This window comes from Balearica regulorum, chromosome 18 (assembly GCF_011004875.1).
Source record: "Balearica regulorum gibbericeps isolate bBalReg1 chromosome 18, bBalReg1.pri, whole genome shotgun sequence".
In the NCBI taxonomy this organism is placed as follows: Eukaryota; Metazoa; Chordata; class Aves; order Gruiformes; family Gruidae; genus Balearica; species Balearica regulorum.
In genome coordinates, this window is record NC_046201.1 from 10,154,768 (window position 1) to 10,173,810 (window position 19,043).

At 36.1% G+C, this 19,043-nt stretch overlaps 2 protein-coding genes across 3 annotated transcripts in view; one reads left to right on the top strand and one right to left on the bottom strand.

Moving 5' to 3' along the window:
• TBCD (tubulin folding cofactor D) overlaps window positions 1-19,043 on the top strand; it is a 130,532-nt gene that overhangs the window by 23,123 nt on the left and 88,366 nt on the right. For both annotated transcript variants that reach the window (XM_075770711.1, XM_075770713.1), the window contains exons 10-14: window positions 325-457; window positions 1,616-1,758; window positions 2,600-2,660; window positions 3,145-3,219; window positions 6,306-6,400. In XM_075770711.1, coding sequence (XP_075626826.1) covers window positions 325-457; window positions 1,616-1,758; window positions 2,600-2,660; window positions 3,145-3,219; window positions 6,306-6,400 — 507 coding nt within the window. The remainder of the gene's footprint in view (window positions 1-324; window positions 458-1,615; window positions 1,759-2,599; window positions 2,661-3,144; window positions 3,220-6,305; window positions 6,401-19,043) is intronic.
• Window positions 9,619-18,026, bottom strand: ZNF750 (zinc finger protein 750). Its single transcript, XM_010310715.2, has 3 exons — window positions 17,919-18,026; window positions 11,738-13,375; window positions 9,619-11,320 (listed from the first exon to the last, which is right to left on the bottom strand). Exons 2-3 carry the CDS (start codon window positions 13,162-13,164, stop codon window positions 10,600-10,602), a joined length of 2,148 nt encoding a protein of 715 aa, XP_010309017.1. The 5' UTR covers window positions 13,165-13,375; window positions 17,919-18,026; the 3' UTR covers window positions 9,619-10,599.

Genomic DNA, 19,043 nt, shown 5'->3' on the forward strand with positions numbered 1-19,043 from the left:
GAAAATTCTTAGACCCTGAGAGATACTTGGACTTGTTTCTTCTGGTGAGAATTAGAGGCATAAATACTCTTAGAATCTAGATTCATTATAATTTTCAAAGTCAAAAGTAAACCTTAAAGCAATCCTTCCTGTTTGGTGGGTGAAGGCTATTACCTACTATTGACCAGTGTCAAAGCTACTACACAGTAGGTAATAAGGCATTTGCATTTCAGTAATACCTTTAAAAATCTAAATCTTCTAAAGAACTTTCAAAACTCTACAAAATTTTCTTACTGAGATTTTTTTACAAAACAGTTTTTCTAGTGTGGTTATTTTCTTTTACAGCTGCTACTGTACTTGAGTGTCTTGATAACTGCAAGCTGTCAGAAAGTAATCAGATGGTTCTTCGCAAGCTAGGGATGAAACTTGTTCAGCGACTTGGACTGACATTTGTGAAACCGAAGATAGCAAAATGGAGGTTAGTTTAAACATTAAACAGTTTAAAAAAAAATAAATCCAAAAGCACTCAAAAAACTTTAAAATACCTAAATCCATACACTTGGCTACTGGCCTTCTGCCCTCCTAACCTCCCCTAAAAGAGAAATAAAGACATCCCCGTGTTATTTGGGAATGAACATATTCTCCATTTGCACTACTTGGAAAAAGTAGATTTCTTCCACTGTATTTAAGTTTCCTGTAATTTTTTTTGTTTTGGTGTAGTAAACCAGTGCTGTGCCAAGCCAATTCTTTTGACTTTTCATGTTGCACATTACACAAGCAGAAGCCTGTTCCTATATAATGCATAACTTGGTAAAGATGGGAAGACACTGACCTTGGTTACTGAAGTTGATTTAGTACAATTTTGTAAGGGTGAACATAACTTTTTCCATTACATAGTTCTACCCTGATTCGATAGAAAGTTCACAGGGGAAAAGTGGTTTGCAATCCCACTTTCATTTTGCATATTAGTCAGGTTTTGGTGTCTGGTTTTACTTATTGCCAGAGGGCAAACTCTTTTTTAGATTTCTCGCACTGATATTTTAAAATTGCAGGCTCCCTTGGTGACTATTTTTATTGTATTTCTTTTACCAACTTTTGAGAACGTCCTTAGGCATAGAAAATTCTTTTTAGGTGGAGAGTGTACCTTGCCCAATGGCAAAAGTCAGTTTAGCATGCAAAGTATATCTTTTGTAAGAACGTATCTACACCACAGGCTAAATATCTGAATACAGCTTGGTCAGAAAGTACTAAGCTAGCTTTCACATTCAAAAAACAATGTATAATAGGTTGATTTTATTAATTTTTATATTTTTTTTTAAGTTTTGGAGAGGTTTTTAGGGCATAGGAATTTTGCCTCTATTGTCAGCAGTGGAAAGTAGGTTATACTGAAACAGGAAAGGGACAGATAGTGAAAAGGAACCATTCAAATAGTCTAGCTCTTCTCACCTTGGAAAAGAGACAACTGGCTCAGGAGAGAGGAGAACGGGATACTTTTTCCTTTAAAGCAACTACTAAATAACTGGAAAGCTGTACATTGGGAGGTATAGTAACTTGACAAGCAGGTTTTATGACAGTATGTACATATTTCGGTTGGAACTTAAATCAGAAAAATAAATTAACTCTGTTTCTTGTGCAGATACCAGCGTGGCTGTCGATCTCTGGCTGCCAATCTGCAAGCTCATGGTTCAGTTGTGCGGAACCAACTGATAACAGTTGCTGCTAATGAAGATGATGATGAAGAGGAATATGACATTCCAGGAGAGATTGAAAATGTTGTAGGTGTGTTAAAACTGGACAGGAATTATTGTCATGCCTGCAAATTAAACATATATTGGAAAGCAACCTCCTTAGGGCTAAGAAAGTCGTGTGGCTATCTGTGCTGATGTGAACAATTGGAAAGACTAGAAAATTTCGGTCTATGCAACTGATTAAAATATAGTATGTTTTTGTCAAATGATTTGGATTTCAGCATCTCAAGCAGCAACTCAATACTGCAGCATTTGTTGTGGGGTTGGGGGATGGAGTTACTGGAGTGCATTTTACCAATTTTATCCAGCAATATGAAAGAGAGATCTTGAACCTTTCAGAGATGGAAGCATGAATTAAAATTCATAATGAAAAATGAAACAAAAAAAGTGTGTTACATGAAAGCTAAAGAATTATGGTTGAATTTTTTAAGCTGCAGCAGTATCAAAGGAACAGCTTTTTAAAAAATTTTATTTTGTTTTATTTTATTTTTCATCAGTATGCAGCCACACAGCAGGTCCTCTGCTGGCTTGCTAGTGGATATGCTGTAAATAAATAGGCAAAAACTGCATCAGAAGACTTTTATAACTGAATAATCTAATGAACCACTGAAAAAAGCACCATGACTTCCATTTTGAATCTTCCACAATACTTAAAATTTCAAACCAAATTTTCTCTTTTGGAAAATGATTTTGACATCTTTCTTGTTTCTTTGATTTCAAGTTGTACTCGTGTGACAGAAGAAATCTAAATACAAATATTTTTATTTAAACTAAGAGGCAGTTACGTTAAGAGGAAAATTAATTTTGAACAGTTTAAGAAATCTTTCTGTTATTAAATGAGAATATTCTGTTTTGTTTAAAATTATCTGCAGAGCAATTGTTGGTTGGACTGAAAGACAAAGACACTATTGTCAGGTGGTCTGCAGCAAAAGGGTAGGTTTCATACTTACTTTAATAAAGTAAACAACATAGAAATATAGTCTGATGTAATTCATGATTAATAATTTATGTCTGTTGTCAATATTCACAGTTACTTCAAATGGTTTTAGCACAGCTCATGGTATAAAGCCATGTTCATATCTTTCTCTCATACGAAATTGGGCTAATCTTCAGGAAAATTTCAGATAGGTTTGGCAATAAACATTCTGGATAAGACTTGATTTCAAGGGTGTAAAGTAGCATTTCTTCAAAATGTTTTTTTCTCTTCCACTTTAAAAAGTGTATTTCTGTGTTAAGTTTGCTACTGTGTAGCTTCTAGTGGTTTAGGGTAATGATGTTAGAATAGGGCATTGTCATCCTGAAGTCAGCCGTCTTATTGTTTAGTTTCCAGTAACTAGATATTTTAATAGGGCTTGTTCATCAAATACAATACTAATGAATCACTGTATGCTTTTCTTTTTTTCTTTAACTTCTGTAGAATTGGTAGAATAACTGGAAGACTTCCAAAAGAATTAGCAGATGACGTGATTGGGTCTCTGTTGGACTGTTTTAGGTAAAAGTCTTATTTCATACTTTACATGCATATGAAACATGTCTGCTTATGGAACAGGAGGACAACAATTAGGAAGACAGGTCTAAAAATCTGTACATTCTGTTGCTCTTCTCCCAGATTTCAAAATCTTTTAAGGCACAGATGTGCTAAGGGTGTTCAATAAAGAATTCTTCTTAATCCTTCATGTTGACCCCATTCTAAAGTAATGTGGAAGGACTGAAGTTGAACTTTAGAAAAATAAAAAATGGTCATTAGCTTGCTGCTTTAAAAAGTCCTGGTGTGCTCATGTCTTGAGTGTTGTGTGCATCTTCAGAAGCACAGTAGAACTGGAAATGATGTTCAAATGGCTCCTGAGGATCATCAGACATAAGAAGCAATCTCTGTGTGAGGGGAGGCTGAAACATCTAGGAAGAGTGGGGAATAAATGGAGTATAATAGAGGTTTATGAAATCATGAATGGCGCGGAAACGATTGCCCTCTAGATTTTATATTATTAGAAGCAAACTAAAGTATCAGGCATCAGGTTTGGAATAAAGAAAAGGTGGTGGTTATTCACACAGCACTTAGTTAAATTGTAGATAACTTCTTGCCGCAGGATGTTGTGGATGCTAAGAGTATATGCCTGAACAAAAAATGTTTTTCTTTCCTGCAAACTTGCCCATGATGTGCCAGAGTTTGGAAGTGTTTTGAAGAGTGTTGAAATACGCTTGTTCTTATACTATACCTAAGGCATGTACTGTTGGCCCTGTCAGAGGGAGGCTTTTGGGGTAACTGAAACTTCAGTTTGATCACACATAGCTGCTAGGATGTTCTTTTGATATGCTTTATTTCTGGATGTCTTGTTTCTGCATCCATGTAGAGCATGTAAAGGACTGAATTATTAAACAAGTATCATAGGCTTTTTTTTATATCAAATTGTTAATCAGGTCTACATTGAGTTCTTGAGCTTTAAGATCTAAACTAGTGGTTTAGACTAAGCTAATAACAAAAAGAATTTCTTTATTGCCAAAAAATACTGGTAATGTTCAGTTTGTCACTCAACTGTACTCAGTTTTAAAAAATCTTCTCACATTAGTTGTGAGTACAAATTAAAACTACCAGCTGAAAGGATAACACAGTAAAAAAAGAAGGTATAAAGTCTTAAAAACTTGCAAGGAAAGTATCTACTTAGCCGATACTTCCACTGTGTTACTGTGATTATTTTAAGAGGTGCTGCTGATCTCAATTATCCCTGAAGCTTCAAAGACTTGTACTCACTGTGTTTTCTTTCCTTGTTTTTCAAGTCATAAGGATGAGTAATCCAACTAGTAATTGAGTGACCTGCTTTCTTCAGAAACACCTGGGAACAAACGTAGGCAAGGAGAAAGGGAATCTCTTCTATTCTTTTCACTAAGTATCTAGTGACCAAAATAAAAATAAGTCACTTGCTTGTCAGAGGCACTTTAAGTTATATCTCTTGGAATAAGAAGAAAGAATTTCTTATATGTAAATAGATTAAAAGACAAGAGACAGGGAAGAAATAAGTGATCATTTTTCACGATGTAGTGAGATTATCAGCACGGTCCCGCAAGGGTCTGTACGAGCCCTGTGGTGTTCAACATACTCACAAACAATCCTGAAAAAAAGGTGAACAATGGGGTGAGGAAATCAGTAGATGATTTAAAGTTAGCTAATGTAGGGAAAACTAAAGGTGACAGGAATAAAAATGTTGTATAAGCCTGAGTTAAGTAACTAGGCAGGAAATGACATATGAAATATAATGTCTAGTGAGTGCAAACTAATGCATCTGGGGAAAAATGCAGTTATTATGACTCAGGAAAGAGATCTTGAAGTCACTGACAGTTCTGTCAAAATGTCAGTGGAGTGCTCAGCAGCTGTCAGAAAAAAGAAGGTGAATGGAACATTAGATATTATTAGGAAAGGAAGGGATAACAAAACTGAATCACTGAGAAGTGATTTAACTGAATGGGTTTCTTCCAAGTGGAAAGAAAAAGTAGAGGGATGTAATGGTGATAAATAAAATCATAAATATGAAAGAAAGAGGGAAAGTGAGTAATTGTTTACTATTCACTCTTTCTCATAATGCAAGAACTGGGAAGCATCAGGAAGTACATTTTCACACAATTATAATTAAACTGTGGAAATCATTGCCACAGGATGTTATGGAAGCCAGAAGCGTAAAGGTAGTTCAAAAAGGGATTATACAAATTAATGGAAGAGAGTCCCATCAGAGGTTATTAAATATGACATTCTGGCTGCAACCTCTGGCTTGGGAAGTCTTCGTACTGCTGATTGACAAAGCTAGGAGGAGGCTAATAAGGGAATGATCCTTTATGCTTTGTCTTTGGCCAAGCACCAGCTATTGGGCCATGTCAAAGACAGGATACTGGGAGAGATGAAGCTTTGATATGGCCTGGTCTGTCTGTTCAACGTTTTATTCTTAGATTCCTATTTGTAGTTTAATACAAAGTGAACTTTTTGCATATTTAGTCATGCAGTGTGCAACCTTTCCCCTTTTCACTCCTTTATCTGCCAGTCCACCAAAACTTGTGTACCATTTTTGATATTTTTTGCTGTGTTCGCTACAAGTTGCTCTGTTTTGTTTTTTTTAAAGGTGGATAAACACCACTGTTTGCTTACTGCCTAAGCTTGTATAATGTGTTTATTGGAAACTGTCACTTGAACTTCTTTTGCTAGTTAAGGACTGTCTTTGCACTAAGTTCATTAGTTATTTTGGGTGTGTTCTGTAAATCTGCATCTTTTGCCAGTGTACTAGGAAGTTGTTATCCTTTTCTGGATGAGTTTCAGGTATTGTACTCTTCTGTATTGAGGTTACATTTATATTGATAAATGGGGGTTTTGCTTATTTGGTCATGTTTATAGCAGTATTTATGTTGCACAAAATGCGAAAGAAAACATGTTCAACTTGTCATTTGTATATTTTAGAAGTCTACCAGGATTAATAACACGATAAACACATGCTCGTTTCGATTATGTGTCTTAAGACGTTAGGAATTCACCATGAAAAATTAAATCCAAAAAGGGAAGGCTAGTCTTAACAAAGCCTGTCTTTGTTCTAATATTAGTTTCCAGGAAACAGACAACGCATGGCATGGTGGATGCCTGGCTCTGGCTGAATTAGGCAGAAGAGGATTGTTACTCCCTTCCCGAATTTCAGATGGTGAGTTGTAGTTGCTGAATATTAGTAAGTTCATGAATTAACAATTTATAGTATCAGAGCTTGGATGTGTGGCAATAGACTGGCATGTGCAGATGTTGAGTGTGCTGAATAATGAGTGTAGTATTGAATTCTAGAGTAAAAAGTATGCCTATGGGGATATTTAAGATGCTTCTGACAAAAGCATTGACTTGGGTGTGCCTCTTTTATATTTAATAAATTTTTCTTTCCAAAATGAAGTTAGTTTCTTGGGGGTTTCTTCTTTCTTCCTCCCTTCCATGTTTCTTTGTACAGTTGTATAAAAATAATTCTGTATGTCTCTATATTGTGTCAGTGTCATTATTTAAATAGAATATATTAAATAATTGATGACTAACTTGCACTTAAAAGCTAGTGGCTTATGTGGTTTGTTTCTGATTAAATTTCAGAGGCAAATTTCACGTAATTTATACAATGAACTGTTTAAGTGTTTAATGAGCTGTTGAAATATCAGGATGGAAAGAAAACTAACAGGGCAGAGGAATTGTTTCTTTGTGTGCTCTGTATGTATCAACATACATTGAAGTACAGAGCTATGTGAAAGTACTAGTTCTCTGTTTTGTGATTTTGGTCAATTTTTTATAGAGTTGAAATGACAAAAGCATAATGTAGTAGTACACACCCACTACTGGGCACTTTTACAGCAATATCTTGGGCTAGGTGGTTCTTTTGATCTCGTCTGGTACTCCTGTGTTGAACAGAGAAGTTGAACACTAATTTTCAAAAATGTTTCAAAACTAGTGTTTCGTTCTAGTAAATTTGGTTGCCAAATGTGTTCTATGCTGAAAATCTGTTGACTTGTTCTAGAAGAAACTGTAAAATATGATATTTAATACAGTTTATTATTCTGTATCCATGAAAAGAGTTCATGTCCAGTACAATATCTGTTTTGCATGTCAGAATTTCTGTGCAGCTATCTTCAGTTGGTTTCCCTTTTCTAATTATTTCTGCCCTTGTATAATAAAGATTAAAAAACCCCCAAAGTTTAAGAATGGGAAGTCATCCAAAGGTAAGCCTCTATTTTAGTTCTAATAAAAATGACACCTCTATCAAGGAATCAGGATAGACTCATGTAGTAGATTTTTTTTTTTTTTTTTTTTTTGATCTAAACTGGAAGTTTCATGCAAGTTTGGTACTGTATAGGACTGCAGAAGACATGAATGAATCCTAACTCTGCCAGTGATTTGACCTGTGCTCTGAAACCATCTCTCTCCACTTTTTAGATTGAGTTTTTCTATACGTAGAATGGGGATGATAGCAGTATCCTTCACACCCTTCTTTTTCTGCAGAGGTGCAGTGAAAATATATTGCTGCCTGTGAAGATGATTTTAATATACGTAGGTTTATATGCAAAGTTTTAGTTTGCCAGATTGCATAAGACGTAGCCTTCTGATACTGGGCAGAAGATTATAAAGCTAAGATAGGGGAGGAAGGGAAAGAGAGAACACAATCATGACAGCAAGGTCTTTCTGCGAAGGAGATAGGCACAAAAACTTTTATAGGAATTGGAAGTTTCTTAATAAAACAGTACCAAGAATTCTGACAGTCGTTGTATAAGAAAATGGGTGAGAAACCTAATTGGAGACTATCTTGAGAGCTAAGGTTATTTGGTTGAGAGAAGACAAAGCTGAAAGCTTATTCTCTTAAAAGAAAACCTTTACTTTTGACATGTACTTTTGACCTTTACTTTGACTATTTTCAGTGACTAGAACAAGACTACAGGTAATGGGTATCATTTGCAGCAAGAGAATAGCTAGATAAGCATTAGGACTGATTTTCTTATTCTAAAGGAACTGGAGGCCTAGAATAATTTGTTTACGGACACTGAGTTAGAAAGATTTGTGTTAGGAAGGACAGAAATCAAGTTAATCAAGGTATGGAGAGCTGTTTGAGTAGTTAACTTCCATGGTTCCCTTCAGCCCAGTTTTTATTTAATTTGAGGAATGGAGGTGAGGTAGACTTCACCATTGGAGCTTGTTTTTATGAACAATATTTGTGTAGAAATCGTGAAGAATAAATCCTTGAATTGTATGGAAAACCACCAAAAAGCTTTTCCTTGTTGACTTACAGAAATTCAAATTAACAATAAAAGAGATACATAAGATTCTTTTTTAAATTATGGATAAGGGGAACTATGAAACTTTCTGCTTCCAGAGATTAACGAGGCAAATAGCTTAATGTAGTTTGAAACCAGCAGTGCCGACACTGGACTCTGTAATTTCATGTTTGGGAATTATGAATTTGGTAGCATAAGTCCCTAAGCTTGAAGCTTTAAAATTGGTCTAGAAAGAAGCTCTTTCTCCTTGTTTCATCATGTTGCTGATGTACAGCTTGATACATCATACTTTCTTACGCCTTGCTGTCGTAATTTGGGTTAATTGGACTTTTTCTGTTACCATATTCCTTTTGATCAAACTCAGATTGATATTCTTGTCTTTTGATAATCTAGGAAAAGCTTTTCTCTATGAAAGATTTATTTAAAGATCAATGTCATTACTCTCTTTTTTTTGTTTGTATTTTAGCTCAGAAAATTAGCCCCTGTAATGTACTGTTTAATGGGAAACTTCTTACAATGCTCTGGCTGAGCTGTTAGCTCAAAACACCATAGCACAAAAAAAAATAGAAAAAAATTCTGGGAAGTTTACATTGCACTGGATGCAGCTCTGCTTCCTTACATAGGGTTATATCTATTACTAATGTTTAGGCAGGTGAGGATGTCTCTTATCCGACTAATGAACCAATGAGAAATGTATACCCATAGTTTCAGGTGAATAATACTTAGTCTGAGTTTGTTTTACTTAGATTGATAGTGCATACTGTGTAAATTTACCCGGGGTGTTTATACAGTGGAACAGCCTTATTTTAGTTAAACTTTTGTAGAAGTTTGGATAAGCTGGAGAGCAGCTTTAAGGCAGAGGCAATTCTGAGGTTTGTCATATGGAGCTAAAGTCCTTTTTTTGTCCTTTTACTTTTTGATTGCACTGAGTATCCTGAATTAATCTGCATAATGAACTTCCTTCTCTGAAGGAAGCTCCTTTTTTAAGAGTTGATTGGTATTCCATGCCAAATTCTACTTGTAAATTTAAAATTTAGCTACCAATTTCTTTGTCAGTTTTTCTTCAAAATATATGTTACTGATAGCGTAGTGAATGTATTTGTGTTCATTAATCACTTTCCATATGTTTTAAGTACAGGACACAGATTTATTTGAAAAATTGCAAGTTTATATACACAGTTATAGAAGCAGAAAATAGTCTTAGGATGTATGTAGAAGCACACTAAAACTGATAATTAAGTGATACATGGATACTGAAATAAGACCTTCACCAGGAGAGTTTGCCTCAGGTGAAATAAATTATATAAATAACCTTTTAGGCTTGGAGTTTAAAGGTCGCTCAGTATCTATCTAACCTCAGAGGATCAGGCACCTAAATTGTTTAGATCTTCAAATTTTCAGTATTGTTTTCACAGTGGTTCAGTTAAAGGTGAACATAAACCACATTTGTTAATTTGGTGCAGGCTTTCTTTGGTTTAACTCGAATCTTGCTCTTAGTTGACATAAGAAAAGCTTGCTTATACAAGGTTTGGTTCAGTTTGTTTAAATTGGTGTCTGCCTCTGAGTAACAAAATTTGGTCTGTTGTTTTGTATTGTGGCATAATGGCAAAGTGCATTCGTACACAAACCACTTTTTACAGTAAATTCTAAATAGCCGGGTTTAATCTTAAGCTTCTTTAAACTACTGCACAGTGAAATAAAAAGTTTTTCAAAGAAAAAAAGACAAAACCTATTAAATGAAATTAAGTCTGAAAAAGACTATGACAGTATGTTATTGAACAATACTGTTTCTAGATCTTAAACATCTTTTAAGAAAAGTTGTAAAAGTTATTTTACATTAATACAATTGCAAAAAACCTTAAAGATTCATCTACTGTACTTTGGCTTTAGTAATGAATGCAAAAATTCACTCATCAAAATCTGAGCTTATACAAGGGAAAGTTCAGTTACTTAAAAATATTAATATAAAATTATGAACATTATTTACATGGGAGAGATTGAATGTATCTTGTCATGGACCAAACCCAATACGAGGCAGTTTGTAGATATTTTATGATGGTGGTGGTAACTAGTTTCCATGACCAGAAACTCACTGGAAAGTGAAGTATTAAGATACTCTTGTTCTCTTCCTTAAAGTGAAGACTCTGCTACAGTCATTTGGCCTTACTCTTTTAGTGCCTTGCTGTGATTTTGCTGATTCTTTTTGATTTGTCCTTTTCTGTCCTTTTACTTTTTGATTGCATTGTGTATCCTGAGTATCAGAAGAATTAAGAGTAGCTTCTGTACATGAAGCATTACTGTCCTGCGGACTCTGCCCTTCGTTGTCCATTCTAACTTTGCTCGGGCTGTATGCAGCTAGCTGACAGAGAGCTACAGCTGCTGTTTGTTTCTGTTCATCACAGCTGTCAATTATTCTTAAGTCTTGAGCTTCATTACAGTGAGCTGTGAAAGAAGATTTGTCGCAGGCACTGTTTATAGGGTTCTTGGGGTTACACGCATCTGCTCCAGAGGTTTCGTTTTCGGTGTTTGGAGCAGTAGCAGCACCATTGTCGTGAGATGGACTGTGGAACGATGTTTTCAGGCTTGCTGTGTTACAGGAATCTTTTACCGAGAGGTTCAGAGGCATGTCTTGCAAATCTAGAAAGTTCTGACTTTCTGTTTTGGATGTGGTTTTGTATGCGTGCTCATGAATAGGTCCTGTGTTTGTGTCAGCCTTTTTTGAAAGATTAAGGGGAACTATCCCTGTGTCATCTTCCGTGTTGGACAGCGAGCCTTCATTGTTACGGTTTTCATTCTGTGTATGTGAATCTTCATCAGTGACGTTAATGCTGAAAGAAATGAGGAGAAAAGAGAATTGACTATCAGTTGCTCTTTTAAGTTGGGGCTGAGGAAGAAAAGAAAAAAAAAATCTGTCTAGAAGTCTCACAATTTAGTTGCTTCTCCTTTAACTCCCCCAAGTCCCTTTCACCATACACATCGCTGTAATACAGGTAATTTGCTGAAATACACAGACACGTGCATAGTAATGGTATTGGAAATAACTGATACAGTTCAGGAGAATGAGTGGTCTACTCGCTATAGCAACTGCGAGTCGTACTGTGCTTTGCACAGTTAATATAGAACAAATACCTCAATGCTGTAAATTTAAATATATTTTAGGGGCATTGCATTAAGTGTGTCCATCTATCTCTGTTTGTCCCTAGTAAATCTGACAAGAATTTGCAAAGTGATTTTTATTATTTTACCTGGTAGGTGAATCTCCTCTCTCTTGCTGTGTCTGCACACTTTGAAGTAGAGTTGGTTGATCAGTGCTTTTTCTCACAGGTCTGAAAGCTGTGAAGTTTTCTTCTGGTTGATCATACTTGCCAAGTGATGTGGAAGATGATTTGTTAGAGAGGTCAAATAAGCCTTCACATGCATGGCTTGTCTGAGTGAAGTTGGTTGGGCTAGGTCTGCCGGGAGAGCCTGTTGCCGCACTTCCAGCGAGAGGGCTCATTTTAGCATTCTCTCTTTCATTTTGGTCATCTTTGGAATGACTTTTGGCATGCAATAACGTCATTTCTTTTTCATAATCTGCTTGTTTTTTATGTGAACTTAGAGGGTATTGTTGGGATGGGCTTAAAGAAGCTGGATACAGCAAGGTAGTTTCCTCCATTAGGTGAGAATTTTGATCTCTGTTAATACCAGCTATGTGTGAAAATCTGTAAAATGAAGGATCTGTTGGCCTACAAAATCCATACGGTATCGGAGGAGTGGAATGATATTGTTGGAACAATCGATAGTGTTCATATGCTGAGGGATTTATGGGTTTTGGAAGTGGCCCAGGGTGGGGAAGAAAGTGTCTTTGATCTTGTGTGCCATAGACAGACAGAGCAGAGCTTTCACACTCTGAATTACCTGGAAGCAAGTAAGGTGTGTAGATAGCCAGCCTGTGCTCATAAAAATGGGGTGAGTACTCGGGAATCATCGGTTGCATGTAAGGTGAAATGGAACCAAAGCCTTTTGTGGGAGCAACTTTATGTGGAAACTCTGGGAGGAAAGGAGAACCTGCTTTCCATGGGTGACTTGGTGCATGAAATGCCGATTTAGTGTGAAAAGGTGAACTTTTGTTAGAGAGCGATATGATTTCAGATACTTCGCTTGTTTCCGGGGCTTTGCTATCTCTGTGTTCTCCTACAGGAACAAAAGCGGAGGGCCTCACAATGCTGTCCAGAAGGGGCTGCATGCTGATAGTGCTTTCTGTTGTAGTACTGGCAGGGCTTAATTCCTTCTGAATCGCAGGTTTTTGTCCTTGAATTCCCGTGTTTGTTGCCTGGTTGTGCCCTTCTACGTTTTCCTTGGCGTCTTCTTTTGCAAAAGGATATTGAGGCTTTGAATCAAGATTTGACAGTCCATTTGTGACAGATTTAGAAGAAGTTGGTTTGACTGTAGATTCAAGCTGATTGATCTGTTTGGGCTCCAAGGAGCTGGTCTTTGGGCACTTGATAACGCGATCCTGCTCTGATACTAAAGTAATGGAGTTTTTGCAGAGGCCATACTTCATATGGTTGAAAAGATGGGATTTCTCATTGCAAGTAAAGGGGCACTGAAAGCACTTGTACTTAAATGGCTTTCCTGGTGGTCTTGGGATGTAATGAGGCTTCTTTGGTTTACGTTCTTTGAGGAGACTCATTTTTTCTTGGGCTTTAAACGATTAAATGTAATGGTTCTTTGTAAAAACTTTCTTGTGGTTAGCTCTCCACAGTTTTAGCCTCTTGATGTTTCCAGTTTTTCAGGTTTCTAGAATCCTTCTTCCCAGGTGAAGAGAGGAAGCCAACTCCCGTGTTGTCTCAGGGAAGAGAGGGTGCCGGAAAACAACACTTCTGCAACTGGTAGTGCAGGAACTGTAACACAAAGTTTAAAATTAGCTGTAGTGGAACATTGGAACTAAGTACAAAGTAATATGTTCTTTTAACTGTATTCCCCTTCGCATTACATATGGCGTGTTGTGGGTTTTTTTTAAACAAAACAAAAATGCTAGATGTCAGACTTGAGAGAGACCTGCATTAAACTTTGACATCCTTCTGCACCTAAACGTAGTCACAAAAGCGGCCTGATTTTCAGCAGTGCTAGTCACCTGCTGCTGCTACCCGCTTGAAGGAGTTTTCTTTGAAAACTGAAGGAACAGTCATTCAGAAGATGAAAGTAGAAATCTAGGTGGAGCTGTTGAGAGAGAAGTGGAGGTGGGTAGGATGAGAAGAGGCAGGTCCTGGCAGCAGCTGGGTATGGGGCAAGCCTGTCGGGCCGGTTGGGGAGAGAGCAGAGGGAATTTCCTGCTTGGGTGAAATGGGGGTGGAGTGGATTGGGTGCACTTGGGGAGCTGACTTGGCTCTTTCAGAGACTGACCAACCCCTCTTAACTGGCATGGCATTTCCTAACAGCCTAATCTCAATGGATACCTCAAAAGTGGCCAATCTCTCGAAGGATAAAACCACACCAATTTTCTTCCTCTTCCTAATTCAATTAAGAGAAATGAGTAGTGCAATATCTGACTAATAGAATCTTCTGCTTGATAAACACATTTCACATTCTTCTGCTGTGTAGCACTTTACATATTGCGTATAGTTAACACAGCCACACAAGTGTATTAATTCAGGTAAAAAAGTGTCTGACAGTAATTGATTTATAGGGGAATGATCTATCTCCCTTTCTTCAGAAAAACTAAGGTTGTGGATACTTTATACAGCCTAATGATTTGCTCAGTAGATAAGTCAGGAGGGCTTGTATCGGCTTGTTCCATTATGTTCGCTGATTCTGAAGGCGTGAGAAACTCTCAGAGTCAAGTTCTCATGATTTTATAGGATGTGTTATGGCAGAGATCTAAAAACTGATGATTTCATCATGAACTATAAGCATCATTATCAAAATGATGACTGTTGCAAAACCACGTACTGTATCTATTGTGTTACCCGAAACTACAGGAATACTAATTGTAAGAGTGACTAGATAGCTCGATTATTATATTTTTTTTTTTAAAAAAAGCTTTTTACATAGAAATTTGAATTAGTAGTATTAAAATAGTAAATTTATGAAAAGGATTGCTGGTAATTACATGCTATGAGATTTTAGTTAAAGTAGAGATGTTTTGCATTTCTTAAATCAGAGATTATTTAACAGAAAATGACATGCAACACATGGAAACTGAAGGCAAAGCTACAGAATTGCTGCTTGTTTCATCAGGTATAGTAATTCTAACAAATTGTTTTAAGTGTTGTTTCTGATGTCATAGAAATATTAATTTTGTTAAAATAGTAATGATGAAGGCATTCTGAAAAATGCAAAGCTGGTCTGTAAGTAAAAGAAACAATCAAGCTTTTTCTTAAAATTAACAAATGATTAAATGTTCAATAGCCTAAAGAAAAAGGAATGTGTAGAGAAGTAGCTTTTTATTTTTCAGGTTTTAGCAAAGCTTTTTTTGGTTGTTTGAGTTGGATCCTGATACTGTAACAATGAAAAAAAATTATACAGCAGCATGTTAAAATCTTGTCATTGGAGTCTGATTAAAATGGTAGTTCGATAAAGTTAAAAAAATCATATAGTATTTAAAAATATTTTAAACAATGATAGCCAGAATGCCTTTGAAAGATTAAGAATAATGCTTTTACATTGAAGAAAAATAATAACAAAAATATTGAGGCGTGGGAGAGGAGGTTCAGATAGGGAACTGGTCTTTTTTTTTCTGCCTTAAGTGAGCTTGTTGCATTTATTTTTGACTAATGATGTATAACTAACGTGGACAGTTTGTAATGGACTCGGTCGAGTCAGTTTGTACCTGTTGTTCTTTATATCTTCTTGGAAGTACTTGTACTAATTATTCTTGAAAAAAAGATATTGTTGTCAAAACTCCACTGCATTCTTAGTTGAACCATTTATGATAACAGTCTGAATTTGCATTCAGGTGCAGCACTTATAATAAGGAGATGTTAATTAGATTTTTCTTGTTCTGCTAGCTTTCCTTTGCTTAATAATGAAAATTCCTGTATGTCCTGTTCCCCCCCACCCCAACTTTGTACTTGGTATTTAACTTTGATTCAAGTTATTCCTGTTCAACAGAGTATTAACTATAGTTTCTTAATAAGATAAAATGCATTGTTGCAGTTTTAATGTTAGAAATTTAGAGCATCGGAGCTTCTTTGCCATGTGTACAGCAGGAGAGAATTACAACAGCTTTTTTTTTTTTTTTTTTAAATTTGTTTTGATGGCATGCTCAGCCTGCAGACAGTCGTGCTCCCAGAACCTGCTGCTCTGACTTGCAAGGTGTAGAACAAGTAGCTTATTTTAAAGGGTCTTTACCCTTTCATAAACTTAGGCTAGTGTCAGCCAGATGAATGTTCTGTTTCTCTCTTTCACTATTTAATCCTTTTTTTTCTCATGGTTTAAAAAAGCCAGTAATAAAATACTTCTAAAGCCAGACAAGAAGGATAATTTCTCCTCCAATCTCTGAGTAAAACACAGGAGTATCTGGCAGAGGTACATATTTCATAATTAAAAAAAATTAAAACTATTTGATCCCACACATACAGCTGGAAAAGACATTAATGGTTTAAAATAGGTGCAACTAATTAAAACTGTCTCTATATAAATAATGTTACAGTTGTACAATATATGTTTTGTGCTACCAAAATTAAAATCTAGTATTAGAAAGAAAAAGCAAAATAAGTAGTTGCTTTTTCCTTAAACTTGAATGCCATAACTTGTGATATGCGTTAAAAATGGGAAAAAATTCTTCGGTAGCAGGATAATAATTTTCATGTAACTTTTTTTTTTTTTAGATTGAGAATTTATTTCCTGTATATCTGATTTCAGAAATGCAAATGTTTATATATTATAATTCTCTAGTTTTGAAATGTTGTCGTATTTATTTATATTTTTATTGAAAACAGGTTATTCAGATAGCATTGGTTAAACTTGAGGTAGTCTTAGTTGTTTGTTTCTTGTCAATAGTAATACCTCCTCATGGCTTTCTAATCTGTAGCCCGTTCCAACCTGAGACTAAGCGCTGCAAGTTTTCTTCCTTCTATTTTGAAAAGTATGCTGTTGCTACCTCCTTGCCTTGAACGTATTAGCGAGTTCCGAAAACGAGTATTGTTTAACATTGTGTGTGTGTGTGTGTATAAATACAGAAACAAAAATGTACGTGGGTAGAAGCATATACACACATATATGCACATATGTATTCATACACACACATATATATGTACATATATATATGTGCATGTTGGTTTTTAGGTTTTTAAGTAGTCTAAATTGTTTAAGATGCCCATTTGATCAAAGAGGAAATTTCAAAATGTCTTATTATAAGCAGGGATGGTAATTACATTTCTTTTTAGGACACTGCTTTAGCAAACTACGTAACAGTTTGTCATGCACACTCCATTATTATTGCAGTATCCTTTTGGTGATGTTGATCTCTCTGACCAGGAGTACTCACTGGGGTGGAACATTTTGAAGGACATGCTATAATTAAAATATTGTGATGTGGCATTATTGCATAACTCAAGGACATGCCATTGTCACCTACCTAGAGTGTTGCAAGAACGAGATTTGTGAGTTTTATTCTAGCTGAGATTTTCCAGTGATTAACTACCACTCCCTTCTAAACTTCCAGTTCCTTTAAACTGAAAGATAAATTTTAACGCAACTGTTTGTTAATTAGGAGGAAACATGGGTGAGAGGAGTGGGTTGACGAGGAGTGGAAAGGAAGCGTGTGTTGAAGGTACGAACCGAAGAAGACTGCGTCCTTGTGTGTGAACGCACGCGGGTGCCTGTGTGTGCATGTGAGAAGTAGTACAGAAACAGCGATTAAATAATTTGGTTAGGCAGCATGGATAAGAAATAAAAATCTTTGTAAATATTAAGTTAATAATTCGATTTCGTAATACACTTCAATTGACGAGGGAGAGGATAACTCAAAAAAATTCCTAGAAGCTAAATTCCCAGAAGCTGGAAAAAATAATAAATCAAAACTGAACTGAAGTACCTGATTTTCATACAAGCTTTTCAGATTAACCCGACACTACTGTCTGAAGAATAGTTGGCAGACTAAACGTAATTTTGAGCAATACAGCTTTTTGCCATACTTCAATATAATACATTAACTTCCTATATGAAAAAAGGTGCTTAAAACACTTTTCACTAACAAGAGTTAATTATTGTAAAAACTTGCAAGAGTTAGTTTTTCTCTTAAACGAAAATATTTCCCTCTCCTGCTGAAACTTTGTGCTGAAAGCTTAAAAGCTTAAACTGGTGCAGTAAATGCACCTGCTAGGAGTAACCTAGGCTTTTGAGACAGCTGAAAAACGAACACCTCTGATTTACTTTTTACATGTTAACATGAATACAATTTATTTGGGAAAAAAAAAAAATGCTCTAAAGAAATGTACTTACCAGATACATAGATGTCTGAAACCTTCAAGGTGATCCCTGTTGGTAGCTGTAGCTGTCACTGCTGAGAGGGAAGTACCTGTTCTCTGCTTGATCTCTAAGTGAAACTGCAGGAGGTTGTTTCAGGGGGAGGGACTTAAGAAGTGTAGGAGTTGAGCCCTCGGGGTGTAGAGATGCACCTGATATTACTCCAGCCTGAAGCTACGATTCATTTGTTTGCGTCCACTGCTTTCATTCAGCATTACCTCAGCATCTAGGCTATCGAAGAGAGCTCTTGTCGCTTTTGTGCCCTCCAACAACCAAGTTTTACTCTAAACTGTAGCATCTGTTCCTCTGAGTAGGAATCTGCAATGTGGGGTCAAAAATGGCTTAGGCAATATGCCGAGCTTTTAATATATTTCATTTTCGTAGAAGTGACTCGTGAGCGGCAGAATTGACTGTACACGGGGGGGGGGAGCAACGCTTAAAAATAATAATTTTACTCTTTTATTAGAGATTGACATTTTTTTATTGAATGCCTTGGTAGCTTTAATATTCTTGTTCCTTTTTTTTCCTCCCCGTCTCCATTTTTATTTAAATCTTTTTGTCCTTCATGAGTCTCCTTTCTGAGGGCGGGACTGAACCAACTCCAAGCTTGCTTGCCACAGGAACCTGCCAAAGCTTGCCTATAATCAACAGTCAAATGTACAGATCCTGTAAATGGAAAGGAGTCACCTCAGTAAGAAATTGATTATCACGTCTCTCTGTTTGCTTAGGAGCTGTGAAATGGAATGGTAAAGGGAGAAAGCCAACCAGTCATCCACTGATTAGCACTAGGACTTCCTTTTAGTTGCATTTTAGGTAGAGTTTATAAATGACAGATTTATTAGCATATTTGCCAGCCTTCTGGTGACATTGCTGAGTTGTTTAGTGAAATAATAACCTCTTGCATACTGGCTGTTAAAATGAAAATCTTTTGATAGTTCTAGCTCTCTCTAAAAACCATGACTGTTACTGAATGTAGAAACAAAGGGGGTTTTGGCTACTAATTCTAATGTTATTGAGACGTTAAAATTTCTGTTCGTGACTATTAAATTCAGCTGGATGAATATAACAACTGTCTTGTTTCACCCACGGCTCTATAGGTAA